Source organism: Myotis davidii, unplaced genomic scaffold (genome assembly GCF_000327345.1).
Source record: "Myotis davidii unplaced genomic scaffold, ASM32734v1 scaffold809, whole genome shotgun sequence".
Lineage (NCBI taxonomy): Eukaryota > Metazoa > Chordata > Mammalia > Chiroptera > Vespertilionidae > Myotis > Myotis davidii.
Window position 1 is genome coordinate 1,748,851 of NW_006300017.1, and position 13,689 is coordinate 1,762,539.

At 51.4% G+C, this 13,689-nt stretch overlaps 3 protein-coding genes across 5 annotated transcripts in view; 2 read left to right on the forward strand and 1 right to left on the reverse strand.

Annotated features, from left to right (window-relative positions):
- VPS26B (VPS26 retromer complex component B) overlaps nucleotides 1–7,110 on the forward strand; it is a 22,925-nt gene extending 15,815 nt beyond the window's left edge. The window contains exons 4-6 of the mRNA XM_006776051.2: nucleotides 2,545–2,720; nucleotides 4,294–4,436; nucleotides 4,848–7,110. Of these exons, the coding sequence (XP_006776114.1) occupies nucleotides 2,545–2,720; nucleotides 4,294–4,436; nucleotides 4,848–4,994 (466 nt within the window). The 3' untranslated portion in view covers nucleotides 4,995–7,110. The remainder of the gene's footprint in view (nucleotides 1–2,544; nucleotides 2,721–4,293; nucleotides 4,437–4,847) is intronic.
- Nucleotides 7,111–7,535: 425 nt separating this feature from the next.
- THYN1 (thymocyte nuclear protein 1) lies at nucleotides 7,536–13,351 on the reverse strand. 3 transcript variants are annotated; one of them, XM_006776055.2, is made up of 8 exons: nucleotides 13,237–13,351; nucleotides 12,945–13,028; nucleotides 10,857–11,038; nucleotides 10,002–10,070; nucleotides 9,380–9,472; nucleotides 8,529–8,624; nucleotides 8,169–8,319; nucleotides 7,536–7,872 (listed from the first exon to the last, which is right to left on the reverse strand). In XM_006776055.2, the coding sequence occupies exons 2-8, from the start codon at nucleotides 12,985–12,987 to the stop codon at nucleotides 7,826–7,828; spliced, it is 681 nt and encodes a 226-aa protein (XP_006776118.1). In that variant the 5' UTR covers nucleotides 12,988–13,028; nucleotides 13,237–13,351; the 3' UTR covers nucleotides 7,536–7,825. The 3 variants fall into 3 exon arrangements, with proteins under 3 accessions (XP_006776118.1, XP_015427461.1, XP_015427462.1); XM_015571975.1 differs by having other exon boundaries at nucleotides 13,215–13,351; XM_015571976.1 differs by having other exon boundaries at nucleotides 13,255–13,344.
- A 112-nt stretch (nucleotides 13,352–13,463) lies between these two features.
- The window catches only part of ACAD8 (acyl-CoA dehydrogenase family member 8), a 14,266-nt gene continuing 14,040 nt past the window's right edge, over nucleotides 13,464–13,689 (forward strand). Inside the window, exon 1 of the mRNA XM_006776058.2 lies at nucleotides 13,464–13,685. Coding sequence (XP_006776121.1) covers nucleotides 13,577–13,685 — 109 coding nt within the window. The 5' untranslated portion in view covers nucleotides 13,464–13,576. The remainder of the gene's footprint in view (nucleotides 13,686–13,689) is intronic.

Below are 13,689 nucleotides of genomic sequence, written 5' to 3' on the forward strand. Positions count from 1 at the left end.
TTAGCTGGCAAGTTGGGAAGCCATCTCTGTGTTCAACCATGTTTACTATTAGAACACGAAAATACCTAAGGGCTGGTAAATCCCGTGTGTAGTTCAGAAATGCACCCCAGCCTCTCTTCAACATAGTGCATTCTTGGACATGTGTGAAGATCAAATGTGCAGAAGGAAGAGTGTATTCTAGTCACAGAGCCGCCCTTACCACAGCCCCACGGCCAGCCAACTCGGGAGAGGGAGCTGAGCCAGGGGCTCACCTGCAAAGGGGCAGGGAACGGGGGCTTTTTAAACCAGAATATATGTGCTTCTTAGCACAGGGTGAGGGAAAGGTGTGTTTTTTCCCCTGCCCGGTGGCCTGGAACCAAGTGGGGTGTCAGTAAAATGATCACCATGTCCCAGAGCAGGCCTGCGTGGCCTGGGCTCCAGCTACCAAGTGGGCAGGGTGACAGGAAATGAAGGTTGATCTAAGGCACACGTAAGGGAACAGACTTCTTCCCCTTTCTCCTCACAGTCTTGGGGCTCTGCGTGCCTTCCTGAAAAGGAGCCACCAAAGTGCAATCCCACCACTGCCCTGGCCACAGACAAAGGGGGTGGCTGGCGGGCAGTGCCACTAGCAGGAGCTCAGAATAGCCAGTCAGCAGTGAGTTCAGGACCACACTTGGTATGTGAAAGGCACCCAGAGAGCCAGTGGCGTGACATTGAGGACTGGACGCTTCCAGAATCTGGCCCTGCCCTCGCAGACAGCCACACTGTGCGTGCAGGTCTGAATGACGTTAACAGAAAGGGCCGCGCTGTGAGCCAGCTTCTGTTCTGCCACGAAGAACGTGGGCTAAGGTTAGCAGGTTCTAAAAATGTTTGTACTTCTGGTTCCTGAAAAATGAAGGGCTGGCATCAGGCTAGTGGTTTCGAGCACACACAGAAAGGGTGAGTGACAGAGGAGAGGGGAGCCGGGGCTCGAGGCCCACCCTCCACAGAGCAGCTTATATATTAATGCTTCTTGTGAGATTGGTTTTAGAATGAAGGAATGTTCAGCTTATGAAAGTTGGAAAACCCCTAGAATCTATGTTCTCTAAACATTCTTTCCAAAATGCTCAGTGGCCTACATTCTGCTTTCATAACTATTCTTAGGTTCTCTACTTAGAATGTCTGCAGCCTTCCCAATTAGGTTATTAGCCTAAGTGATGTGGAGTAAGGGAAGGCCCAGGCTGGTGTGGCTCGGTTGGTTGAGCATCGTCCTATGCACTGAGAGATCACTGGGTTCAAGTCCCAATTAGGACACATGCCAGGGTTGTAGGCTCGATCCGCAGTAGGAGGCGTGCATGAGGCAGCCAATTGATGTTTCTCTCTCCCTCTCCATTTTTCTCTCAAATCAGTACAAACATTAAAAAAAAGAAAGAAAGAAAAAAAAGAAATAATGGAGAGAACTCAAGCTTAGGTATTAAGGATTTTGGTTCACATCCTGAGTCTGTCCCCTCCTCAAATCCTGGTTAAATTACTTACCTTCTTCCAACTTCCTTTTCTTAACCTAGAATATAAGGAGGTTAAATTCTGAAGTCCCTGTCAACACTCACATCCTATGACTCTGATCTTCAGGTTTGGAGATTTTGCTCTCTGCCTGCTGTTCCTGACAGGGCTGTGCATGTACCGGCCACCGGAACGGCTGTCTGACTGTGAACAGCACAGTGCCTCGTGGCCAGGTTCCCGACAGCTCAGAGCACGGGCCTTGTAAGCAGAGCCCGGGAAAAGGTGGATGGGACAGGACGTGGCATCTTGCTCTGCTGCTCCTGCCTGGCCTGTCAGGTCCAGAGCACACAGAACTTTGCTGCAGGCCATCAAGGCCCAGTTCCCAACAGACATTTTATGGGGCTCAGAGAGGAAGAGCAAGCAAGACCTGGCTTCTGCCTTTGTGGGACTGGCCTCTCACACATTAGGATATCTAAAAAATACACAAATAGGAAACATGCCCAGCTGGTGGGGCTCAGTGGTTGAGTGTTGACCCATGAACCAAGACGTCACCAGTTTGATTCCAGGTCAGGGCACATGCCCAGGTTGCGGGCTTCATCCCCAGTAGGGGGGAAGGGGTGTGCAGGAGACAGCCTATCAGTGATGTTTCTCTTTCATGGATATTTCTCTCTCTCTACCCCTCTCCCTTCCTTTCTCTCTAAAAATCAATAAAAACATATTGAAAAGAAAAAAAATAAAATAAATTAAAAAACAAAACATATCAAATGTATAAAAGAAGTTATAGTACTGAGCAGATAGACGAAGTCAGCAAGCATGAATGGGTGACATAACATGCTAGAGGAACATCCTTTGAGCTGTATATGGCAGAATGGGAGGGGCAGAAGTTACGTTGATTCAAATAAAGTACATGTTGGGAAATCAGGCTGCCATGCAGCGTGGTGGGATGTGGGTGAGTGTGCACTGTGACCCCACCTTTAGCCAACACGCAGGGCAGAGGACCCTCTCCTGAGACCAGAAAGGCCTGGAAATACACAAAGGGTTGGCTGCTGTACACACACCTTATTTTCTTTACTTTCTCTTCCCCAGATACCACTTGAAAGATGTCATTGTGGGGAAGATATACTTCCTGCTGGTGCGAATCAAAATCAAGCACATGGAGATCGACATCATCAAGCGGGAAACGACGGGCACAGGCCCCAACGTGTACCATGAGAACGACACGATAGCCAAGTACGAGATCATGGATGGAGCACCAGTGAGAGGTAGGCCTTGTGGCCCCTGGCCCCCCACCATGCCTTGTCTCCAGGCCCTGCACACAACTGTTAGTGAGATTTCCGTTAACCTGGAACTGCTTAAGCTCTAACTGTACACGTGGGTCTCCATAAGCAGGAAAGGAGGGCTGAGTCTGTGATGCTGCAGACTGCTACCCGCCTTTCCTCTTCCGCCTCCTCTACATCATGAGCTTGGACTGGAGATTGAATCTCAAGTTATCCCTGTTTTTTTTTTTTAAAAAAAAGCTTGCAAATTGGTTAACAGACACAGTTTGAACATTTTGTAACTTTTGCCTGTTGACATTCTGACATTCTTTGCTGTTAAGCAGCAAGAGATTAATACAGAACAGTCATTTCTGTCACTGAGTTCCGGCTCTGGTGAAACGATTCATTCTCTGCATTCATTCACCAAGTAGAAATACTCTGTCCAGCACTGCCAGAGGCTGCAGTCAGCACCGGGAACTGGACAGAAACCAGTCCTCCCGCCACCACCTCGGAGCGCTGGGTCGGGTGGGGTTGAGAGCTGTGTGTGGGGAACCTGTGTGATTATTGGGAGAAGCCCTCACAGAGGTTCTTCCCTGGCTCTGCTGCAGCTGACGATGAAGAGTGTATTCTTTCACTGAGAAGTGCCTGGTGATGCCAAGGTCTAATCCAGGCAGAAGGAGGAGTGTCGTAGCTTAGCAGCCTGGAACACTGGGGACAATGACAGCTTCTCCTTGAGTAGCACCGTGCCAGGTCCTTGGGGAGGGAGGGCTGAGCTCTCCAGACTCTCTGCGTTCCAGTTTTCCACCAGCTGTGCAAGCAGAGCCAATTGTCCTTGTCCCTGTACAAATGAAACGGGGCAGAGAAACATACAAAACAACGGGTAATTGAAAGATCATTTATATTTAGCTTTACACTGCATTATAGGCTTGGCCTTTCTCAGTGCAACAACTGCCCTAACTTGGTTCCACTTATGCTGGGAAAGGCATGATGTTAGAGCTGGCGGGGATCTAAAATAGTCTGTCGTTTGTTTCCATAATTTTCCACATGAGAAAATAAGGTCCAAGGAAAGCAACAGAGTTACTGGTTAATGGAGAACTGGGACCAGAACGAGGATGTTGTTTCCCAGACACTGTACCATCCTCCAGTCCATCATAGTAGTGATGCATTTCGGGGGGCAGGCCCTAATTAGGATGGAAGAAAGTGGCATCAAAATTGCTGGGTGATATGATGAGTTTGCTAGAGTTTGACAGTTGGCTCTTGAAAAACCAACAAGTAGACACATTCCGTGTGATCAAAAGATGTTTGACAGTGGCTGTCCCTCCCCACTGCCACTCATAGTCCTGTGTGGGGATAGTGGGCGGTCATTCAGAAGCCCAGCTGGACTAGAAGGGAATTGCAGTCACCTTTTTGCTTCAGCACATCACTGGGCAGCAGAAGGCAGCTTCCCAAAGGCAGAAGCAATGTCCTGCATTCCATGCCATGCTCAGATGCCCAGCCTCCCTACGCTGGCCAGAGTGACTCGTGTTAAGGTTGAGTGGCCACTCTGTCCCACGCTCTGATTCCTGCCTGGCCCTTACAGGAGAGTCTATCCCGATCCGGCTCTTCCTGGCGGGCTACGAGCTCACCCCCACCATGCGGGACATCAACAAGAAGTTCTCCGTGCGCTACTATCTCAACCTGGTGCTGATAGACGAGGAGGAACGGCGCTACTTCAAACAGCAGGTGAAGCCTGGCACCTCCGCCCGACCCCTGGGGGCCTAGTGATAGAGCAGGAGGGCGTCATTCTGCAAAGAGCAGGCTCCCGTCTGGCAGGTTAAGTAGGAGGGCGCGAGTCTCCATGCCACGGTTCGTGTGCCAGAGGTGGAAACGGGTCACCTAGCGCCCCATAGCGAGAAGGAGGGTTCCCACAGATACCTAGAGTCTTCCACCTTGGCCCAACCCCACAACCACTCTGCCTTCCAGCCCAAAACATCGAGTTCCCTGGGATGGTGGTGGGACAGCTGCTCTCTTTGCTGGGAGATAGCAGACGAGGATTTTGCCTAAGATTCCCCGAGAGGAAGTTAGAGCCTCCGGGAAACCCAACCCCATGCCTTTCTCTCACACCGTCATGTTGCGCCTCTCCCAATTTTGCAGGAAGTGGTGTTGTGGCGGAAGGGTGACATCGTACGGAAGAGCATGTCCCACCAGGCAGCCATCGCCTCACAGCGCTTCGAGGGCACGACCTCCCTGGGTGAAGTGCGGACCCCCAGCCAGCTGTCTGACAACAACTGCCGGCAGTAGGCCCCCAGGGCCAAGGAGCTCCTGGGCTCCCACCCGGCACCCCATCTACCAGACACCAGCGGCTGGGGGAGGGGAGGATGGTGTGAGCTCAGCTGACCCGTTACTTGCAACCTGAAAAGAAATCATGTTTTTGACTTCAATTCTTTTTCTGAAGACCCCTGGGGGCTCGGGCCAGGAGGCAGTCCTGGGGGCTCTGCAGCTGGCGGGGAGAGAGGTAGCATCCTGAAGCGAGCGTCCCTCTGGGGAAAGGGCCTCACACGCACGGGGCTGCCTCACGCCGCGTGGGAAGACAGTGCCGGCATCCTCGGCCCCAGCTTCAGATGCAGGCTCTGACCATGTCCCTGGGAGTCTGAGCTGCCAACGGGCCCCGGGTGGTCACCTCTTGTCCTCCCCTCAGGTCCCTGAGGGAGGGGCGGAGTTGGGCTGCCCCATCCCCAGTGGCCAGGGTGAGACTCGAGATTAGGAAGCTACCTCTTTGGGAGTCTTGGACGTGGTGCTTTGAAGTTTCCACAAGCCACCTCCTTTCTGGCCTTTCCCTCCCTGCCGGGACCCAGGCAACTCCCTTCTCCATGTTCTATGGACTCTTGTCAGTAACATCCTGGGACAGAGCCTGTGGAGGGGCCTTTGGCTGACTGTCCCTTCACCCAGGAAAAATCATGGCTCAGAGACGCCCTGGGGTCAGTGTCATGTATGGATGGCAGCAGTGAACGCTGCATGGAGCTGTCTGCCTTCCATTCCCTCCCGTCAGCTCTAAGGGCTGTGTGGTTCTGGGGTATTGTTTTGTGTGCCCAGCCCACAAGCCTAAACAGGGACAAGTTTCCTTTAAGAACAGATCCCAGGAAGGGGTTTATCCCTTGCTTCCCCAAGAGTGGATCCTCGTCACGCCTTGCTCTCCATTTAATTCGAGCATTGGGGCTGGGTTTCAAACACTTGACATTTTGTTCTTACTATTGCCCACGCCCCTTCACTCCCCACCTAACCGTCAGGAGGGCGATGAGGACTCAGCAGGACCTGCCACAGCCTCAGAACTGCTTGCCAAATCATGTCGTCTCCGCCAGGTGACTGGCCAGCGTTGAGGACCCTTGCCGTTTTTCTTTGAAAACACATTACACGCTCGTGGGTGTTCTTGTTCCACTAGAGGGCGTTCCCTCTGCTGTGCTGCACTTGGGCCAGTTGCAGTAACAGTGTGGACATCCTTTTCTGCTTCGCCTGGAAATGATCAGGAATTACTCTGTTGGCCTCCCGCCCCTTCTTGGAAGACAAGCAGACCCCACTGGCCAATAAGGGCAATATTCGGGGGGTCTCAGGTCTCCGTGATTTGGCAAGCAGAGGGGTTGGTTGGTTCCTGTGTCATTTTCCAGTTAGTGTGGGATATAGGGATGACTCGTCTTCAAATTTTAGTACAATCATGGGCCTTCGGGCAGGGCCCGAGGATCAGGACTGCGACCAGAAAGGCATTTGGGCTAACACTCGAGGTTGACTGGGGGCAGCAGCACCAAGGTGAGCTGGTTTTCCCAGGCTGGGCCCCGAGTTCAGTACAACGGACAATCCCCATGGGGACAGGGCCACTCGTCCAGCTGCCCCTGGATTTTCAAGGCTGGGACGAAAGTGCGTGGGGGAGGCGGGCTCTGTGCTCCTTGCCTTCCGCAGAGCCTGAGACGGCTCTGGTGGGCCTCCTGGTAGATGGTGTTCTAGCTGGAAAGCACCTGACAATTCCTCTACGTCTCCAGACAACACAAATCCATCCTCCGACTTTTGTAACATCTTAAATCTTTCTTCTGGGAGAACTAGAAGATAGAATTTGCTTTTATTCTCTCAGGACCTGTGCACAAGCTAGACCTTCCGTTTCCTCTTACGCTGCCCTCATTCCCCACTAATTTGCCCGACTGTGGGAGTGAGGGGAGGCTCCTGTCCCCGTTCCAGGTCTCCACACCTAGGAGTGCATAGGTACTAAACCAAGCAGTGCAACTTGTCATTAAGCAGCTGCGGTGTTTACATGTTTCTTAATGTATCGTCTTTTCAATGGCTGTATTTTAAAAAAAAGAGCGCTTGTTTCAGTTGTCTCTCTGATTAAAGGCAGCCCTGTGCTCGGAGGCATCGTGCCCACGGTCCACCAGGTTCTGTGGTCTCTTCTGCCTTACGCTGTCTCACCTCACACACAAGGGAAGACAGGTTCCACGGTGCCAGCAAGACGCCTGCCCTCTCTGTGGCTCTGTGAATAGTGATGGGCGCTTTCCTAACACCTGTTCCAGAGCAGCACGTGACTGAGAAAGGAAGCCCAGGTGACTCCAGGGCTGGTGAGGAAGGCTTGTGTAAAACGACAAAGAGTTCACCCGGCTGGTGTGGCTCAGAAGAGGCTTCCCATGCACCAAGAGGGTGCAGGTCCGATTCCCTGTCAGGGCACATGCCCGGGTTGCAGACTCGATCCCTAATGGGAGGGAGGTGGGGGGGTGGAGGCATGTTAGGAGACAGCCGATAGATGTTTCTATCTCTCCCTCTCAAATCAATAAAAATATACAAAAAATAAAAAGACAAAAGTTCATTAATGGGCAGAGCCCCATACCCTGGTATTTGCTTGTGAAGGAAGATGACGGAGGTAGCCCTGCATCTGCCATGGGGTAAACAGCCAGCCCGCGGGTTAAAGACATGCAGTGGAGTATCACCACCCAGTGCTGCTGGAGAAGAAACGCTTGCCAGCTCTGATACAACGTTTTATTGAGAAAAGTACAGAAAACCCACCTATGGACACCACCTCAGACGAACCTAACAAGCAAGCCTCTCGCCCTGTTGTCTTTGAAGTAACGTCTTGCCCATTCCAGCAAGTAGCTCAGCTAACTTGGTTCCTTTTCCTCCAGGCTCAAAATAAAATCGAACTCCTCTACCAAAAAAGGGGAGAAAGAAAGGAAGAATTAGGTCTTGTGTCGGGAAGCTAAGCTAAGCATCACTCGTGTTATTCAAAACCCACTTATGGAGTGCGTTACTATGTGCCACGCACGCACTGCTGGGCACGGCGTACAGTGACGGGCGACTCAGGACATGCCTCCTCCCGCAGGGACAATGCAGGTGAGGAGAGAGATGCAGGGTAAGTACTGTGCCCAGGTCTGGGCAGTTAGCAAAGGTGAGGTGCCAGCGCCACTCTGGCATGCGGGTGACCAAGGACAGGGCCCGTCTTACCTTGGGTCAGGGGCTGAACTGAGAGCCTCTGGAGAGTGAAGAGCGCCATGTGCTGTAAAGGCCCACCGGTGGCTTTGTGAGCTTGGTGATGGGCCCTGAGCTCAGCCAGGGGAATGAAACGCTTCATCATCCGAACGAACTGGACATCCACCTGCACAACAGGTGTGTGGGACAGAGGACGTGCCGCTGTCTGCTGTCCGCTGTGTTAGCTGCTTGCAGGTGTTCTGTTCTCCAAAGTCGGGGTAGCCCCGTCTGAGTCAGAACTGAGCTCTGTGACCTGTCACAAACACACCTCCCCCAGCCTTCTTCCTCCCTCTCTGTCCATCCTTCCCCTCGTGAAGTAGGAAAAATCATCTTTACCATGAACCATTTGGGGTTGTCTTTTTTGCTGGATGGATCATAATGGGGGTTGCTTTTCTCAAACTGTGTGTGGTCTGGGTAAGCCTCCTTCACAATCTGAAAATGAAACCAAGTCTCCAATCACTTGCCTGTGTAGTCAGCTCCATGGCAATTCTTTCATCCAAGTCCAACTGTCACTTCTGGCCCTGCACACTCTTACCCCATCTGCCCTGCTTTAGAGCCAATGGGGGCTCAGATATCTATATATATAAAAGGCTAATATGCAAAGTGTTCCCTTGGGAGTTGGATTGGGAATTCGATCACTCGCTATGACATACGCTGACCACCAGGGGGTGGCACAGAACGAAGGAAGGCCCCGGCCAGCAGCTGGAAGGCCCCGATAGGCCCTGATCGCCGGACAGGCCTAGGGACCCTACCCGTGCATGAATTTCGTGCACTGGGCCTCTAGGCCTGTCTTGTCGTAGTACACGGTCTAAGGCAAACGGGATGTCAACCCCATCTTAACAAAAATCTTAAAAGTATATTCTAAAACCAAATATTAAAGGTTATTGTTGGTTAATAATTTTATCCTGATAACACCTGGCTCAGAAGAGCTACCATCAGGCTTGTTTTTGAGTGAAAAGACCAAGGTATAGCAATGGAGAGACGTCTGGGACCTGAGATGAAGGCCTGTCTTGTCGTAGTCCTGGTCACATGACAGGGCCAGGGCATTTCCCATATTCCTGTGAGGGCAGCGATGGGAGGAGGACACTTTTTTGGCTACCTATTGAAGCATTCACCCTTTGAATCTATCTACCTGAGTAAGTGCTCCTGAAGGGGGAGGGACGCAGACCCAAGCCTGTACAACTCACCTTCACAAGTCCTGCGATGCCTGGCTCTTTGCAGTTACTGTGGTAGAAGAAGGCTTCTTGCCCCAGCTTCATGGCTCTCAGGAAGTTCCGGGCCTGCCCCAGGGAAGCAGAAACAAGAACTATGCTTCCCACCCGCTGGAAAATGCTAGTGTTAGCAGAACTTGTCTGCTTTTATTAGGTGAGTTTTCCTTTACCATGGTTTCCCTAAATTCAATTTTTTTCTGAATCCTCCCCAGAGGGTATGCTTAGAGAGGGAGAGACAAAGAGAGAGAGACATCGATCGGTTGCCTCCTGGTACACGCCCAGACTGGCGATCCTACCCACAACCTAGGTATGTGCCCCGACTGGGAATCGAATCCACCTTTTGGTGTGCGGGGCGACATTCCAACCAACTGAACCACCCAGTCTGTGCATCCCCCAGCCTTTGCCAAGATACCCAGACTTGTGTCGGGATGCTGGCTAAAACACACGCCATTTGTAAGGTGCGTGCAATCTGAGTGATTATTTTTGAGGGCATTCTTAGGTTTGGGTTCTAGGGAAAAGCAACCTTGGCCGAGATTGTGCTCCTGCATAAGGCCTAAGGAGGAGGCAGGCGTTCCTCCCGCTCCAGGTCTCGGCTCACCTGATAGTTGCGAACACCATCCCAGCACGTCATCTGCTTGGGCTGGGCTTGGAGATCCTCAATGCTGAACTAGGCGACAGGAAAGAAAGTCGTTCGTTAAATAATCCTGGGCCCACTGGTAAGAACACAGGGAAGCTGACCACTCCCTCCCAAACGTTGCGGGTGCTCCAGCTACAGTGGGAGTACGCAGTTTACCGGGAAATAGCTTTAGAGAGGCGCCTGTATGGGGCGAATATTAAGCGAGCTTTGTGTTACTTAACTTTGCTAACTAAGAGGATTAGTTAAATGGATAATCCAGAGCATAAAGTAATCTGCTGGTTTTTTGTATTGGACATATTAAAATGTTATCTATATCTGTTTCCTCTGGGCTATTTTTAAATTGCTTTACATTCATTCCCTGGATCAGTGTGAGATAACGCTTGACAGGTAGCAAGAGAAAGGCAATGGGGTTGGCAAACGACAGCCTCCAGGCCAAATCTAGCTCTAAGCCCGGTTCTGTAAGTACAGTTTCACTGGAACACAGCCACACCATTTGTTTACCTTCCTGTCTATGCCACGTTCTTGCGACAGCAGAGTTGCAACAGCAGCTATAAGACCAGAGCGCCTAAGGTATTTGTTGTCTAGCCCTTGACAGAAAAAGTTTGGCATCCCTGCCCTAGACAGAGGATTCACAAAAAAAGACAGTGGATGGTAGTCAGTCCTGCTGATTTTATTCCTTGTTACCTGTTCCCTACCCTTCAAAAATAAGAAGTTGGTAGTGGAACCCTGTGGTGTCCCATGGTCATTTCTTATTAAAAAAAAAAAAAAGCAAAACCAAATAGCTTGATGGGATTGGAGCCAGGGACATGGTCTCACCTTCACATCCACACCTTTCTCCAGGCGGCTTTCTGGCTCTGACTTCATCAGCCAGTAGCTGCTCACATTGTTCCCACACTTTGTAAGGGCTGAAGTCTCCCGAGGGCTGGACTTCTCCACCGTAGCTGGTGCCTCCCCAGGGTTCTTAGCCTTGGTACGCTTTCCTGCTGGTCCCTCCTTGTCTGCCAGAGGAGAAGCAAGACGAGAGCTGTTAGGATTGCTGACAGGTAAGCTTCCATTGTGGCGAAAGCACAGACTTTGGAGTCAGACCGGATTCAAATCCTGGATCTCTCAGTCAGCAGCAGGGGCAGCTCAACTACTGAATGTATTATCTACAAACATGGAAGAAGAATGCCTACCTCACAGGATATCTTTGGAACATCCATTCAATGGGGGTAAGAATACCTTCCATGGTTGTGGTTTAAAATGAAGGGTCCTAGCAGAGTACTTGGGCATACATTAATTAAGTCAGGGGTGGGGAACATCCGGGCTTTGGGCCACATAAGGCCTGAGAAATCATTTGGTCTGGCCCTGCCAAGGCATTAGGGGTGAGTTAATTAAATGTTTGAACAAACACAGCAGGCTGATTTTCAAGTTGGTAATTTTGTATGGCCTGCGAATGACGTTCTAAATATCCAAATGGCCCTTGACAGAAAAAAGGTTCCCCACCCCTTGTAAATCAGTGTTTTTTTCCTTCCCTTCCTCACTCTCTGTCTTTGCTGAAGCTATCCTCTCCAATGAGGAAAAGTAAGCCCCTACTCCATGGACTTGTTTTGAAAAATAATAGAAACAATGGCCTTAGACAGTGCCTGGCATTATAATAAATATTAGCGATAATGATCATCATCTCATACTTTTTTCCTGCTCGATCAGTGTGCTTTTGTGGCCTGATCTTTTTTGCTCCTTGAGGGTGTCCACAGAAGTTGGAGGAAACAACTCATTCAGGACTTTGTAGACGTGATAAAGACTGGATTTCATCCTAAGAGAATTAGAGAAAATGTGCCCGGAACATAGTAGGCCCTCAGTAGCTAGCAGTTGTGACATTCTTACTACATGACAGACCCTGAGCTCTGTTACCCTAATTGTAATTCAGTTAATCTATATATTCTATGGGATGATTTATGCATCTGGGAAATGTAGCCCAGATTACATAACCAGTGATCACTCTGGGCTTTCTGAATCCACACTTCATGACACTCAATTCACAGCCTCTGGATCAAGTGAAAGGTCCTCCTGTTAGTCATCACTAAATACCACTTATGGGCATCTAATGCCCTGAGCATTCCTAGCCGGGTTCCTAGTGGTCCCTTTAAGGGGCACACTTAACACCCATGTGTTGGTAAATAACACTGCCATGCCCCACAGAGGTATCTTCTCTATCTTGTTTTGTTCCTGCTATTCATCTGCTCAGAATGCCACTTATCCTTGCGAATATAAAAAGGACACCTTGTTTTCTCTGCCTGTGGAAAGCCTTCCCATGCTTTAAGGCTAGTCTCAAATTCCACTTCCTTCTCAAGGACTTGTGATTCCTCCCTGCTCTCACACAGTAGCGATACAGTTTCCCGGACCCTTTCACTTGTCTGCATTCTCCGAGAGCAGGAACTATATTCTTTTTTTCTTTAAACTCACGGTTATCTTTGCATTGATTTTTAGAGAGAGGAAGGGAGGGAAACATCCATGGGTTGCCTCCCACAGGCATTCCATCCCTACCACCCCCCTCACCTGTCATCCCCAACCCCACCCCCCACCCCAGACTGGTTATGTGCCAAGACTCAATCAAACCTGCGACCTTTCAGTGTCCGGGGTGATGCTCCAACCAACTGAGCCACACTGGCCAGGGCAGGAACTACATTACTGACCTCAGTACATGCCACTCTATATCACAGATATTTTGTGTGCTTACCGAACAGCTACTGCTTGAATGAACAAACAAGCAGAGGGCTCTGGGTATCAGCCTGGCAGGGAGTAGAGAAGGTGGAGGACCACAGAGGACTCTCCCCACAAGCAGGAGGTGGAAGTGAACAGTATTCAACACCCTAGAAACATTCTCTGGGAGGCTGCCTTTTTGCAGCCCGGGTGCAAGCTCACCTTGCCCAGCAGTCCCATGCAGCCTCTTCCTGGGTCTCGGCATGGTCTCCCTGCACCGGGCTCAAGAGCGGAAGATTCTGGAATCTACGAGACACAAGAGGCAGCTCTGCGCTTGCCCCCAGAGACGTGCGCAGAGCCAGATGGAGACAACGAAACTGAAGGGGGGTTTCAGCCCGGAGACTCTTTATCCAAGAATACAGACTGGGTTCCCACCCCTCAAATCCTTCTCCAATTATCTACACCCCCACTTTCCATCTCGCTTAACCTAACCCCTAAACTTTCTCCGACTTTCCTCGGACAACTTGCTCATTCGTTCGCCACTCTCTCTAGAACCCAACACGCTAGTCCGCAGACGAGCCTTTCAACGCGCATCCTTCCGACCCCCAGGCCGCAGGGATCTCTGGGAGTTGTAGTTCCTGCTCCTGACGCAGCCCCCGCCTGAGCCCAGATCGCAAGGGGCCGCCGGGCGAGCGGCTGCTCCCAGAGTGCACTACAACTCCCAGAGTGCACCACGGCCCCAGCGTGCGGGGCAGGGCCGTAGCCGGGAATGGGGCTGCCGCCGCGGGGTTGGACGGCGAGGGCCCGCCTAGGTCAGGAGCTCTCGGGCCCTGGCCGGAGCTGGGAGCGGAGCGATGTGGCGGAGCAGCGGCCTGAGACTCGGAGCGCGGCTCTGCTGCCCTCGCGGCGGCGCCCGGGCTCCCGCCGAGCGCGGCCACCGGAGCCTGGTCTCCTGCATCGACCGTAA

What these genes read in the sequence shown, in the direction of transcription:
- THYN1 (XM_006776055.2), bottom strand. Translation starts at nt 12,987, where the DNA reads ATGCCGAGACCCAGGAAGAGGCTGCATGGGACTGCTGGGCAAG. An exon ending in AGAAAGGTGTGGATGTGAAG is followed by an intron (nt 10,071 to 10,856) that starts GTGAGACCATGT and finishes CCTGTCGCCTAG; the next exon opens with TTCAGCATTGAGGATCTCCA. An exon ending in AGTTCAGCCCCTGACCCAAG is followed by an intron (nt 7,873 to 8,168) that starts GTAAGACGGGCC and finishes CTTTTTTGGTAG; the next exon opens with AGGAGTTCGATTTTATTTTG.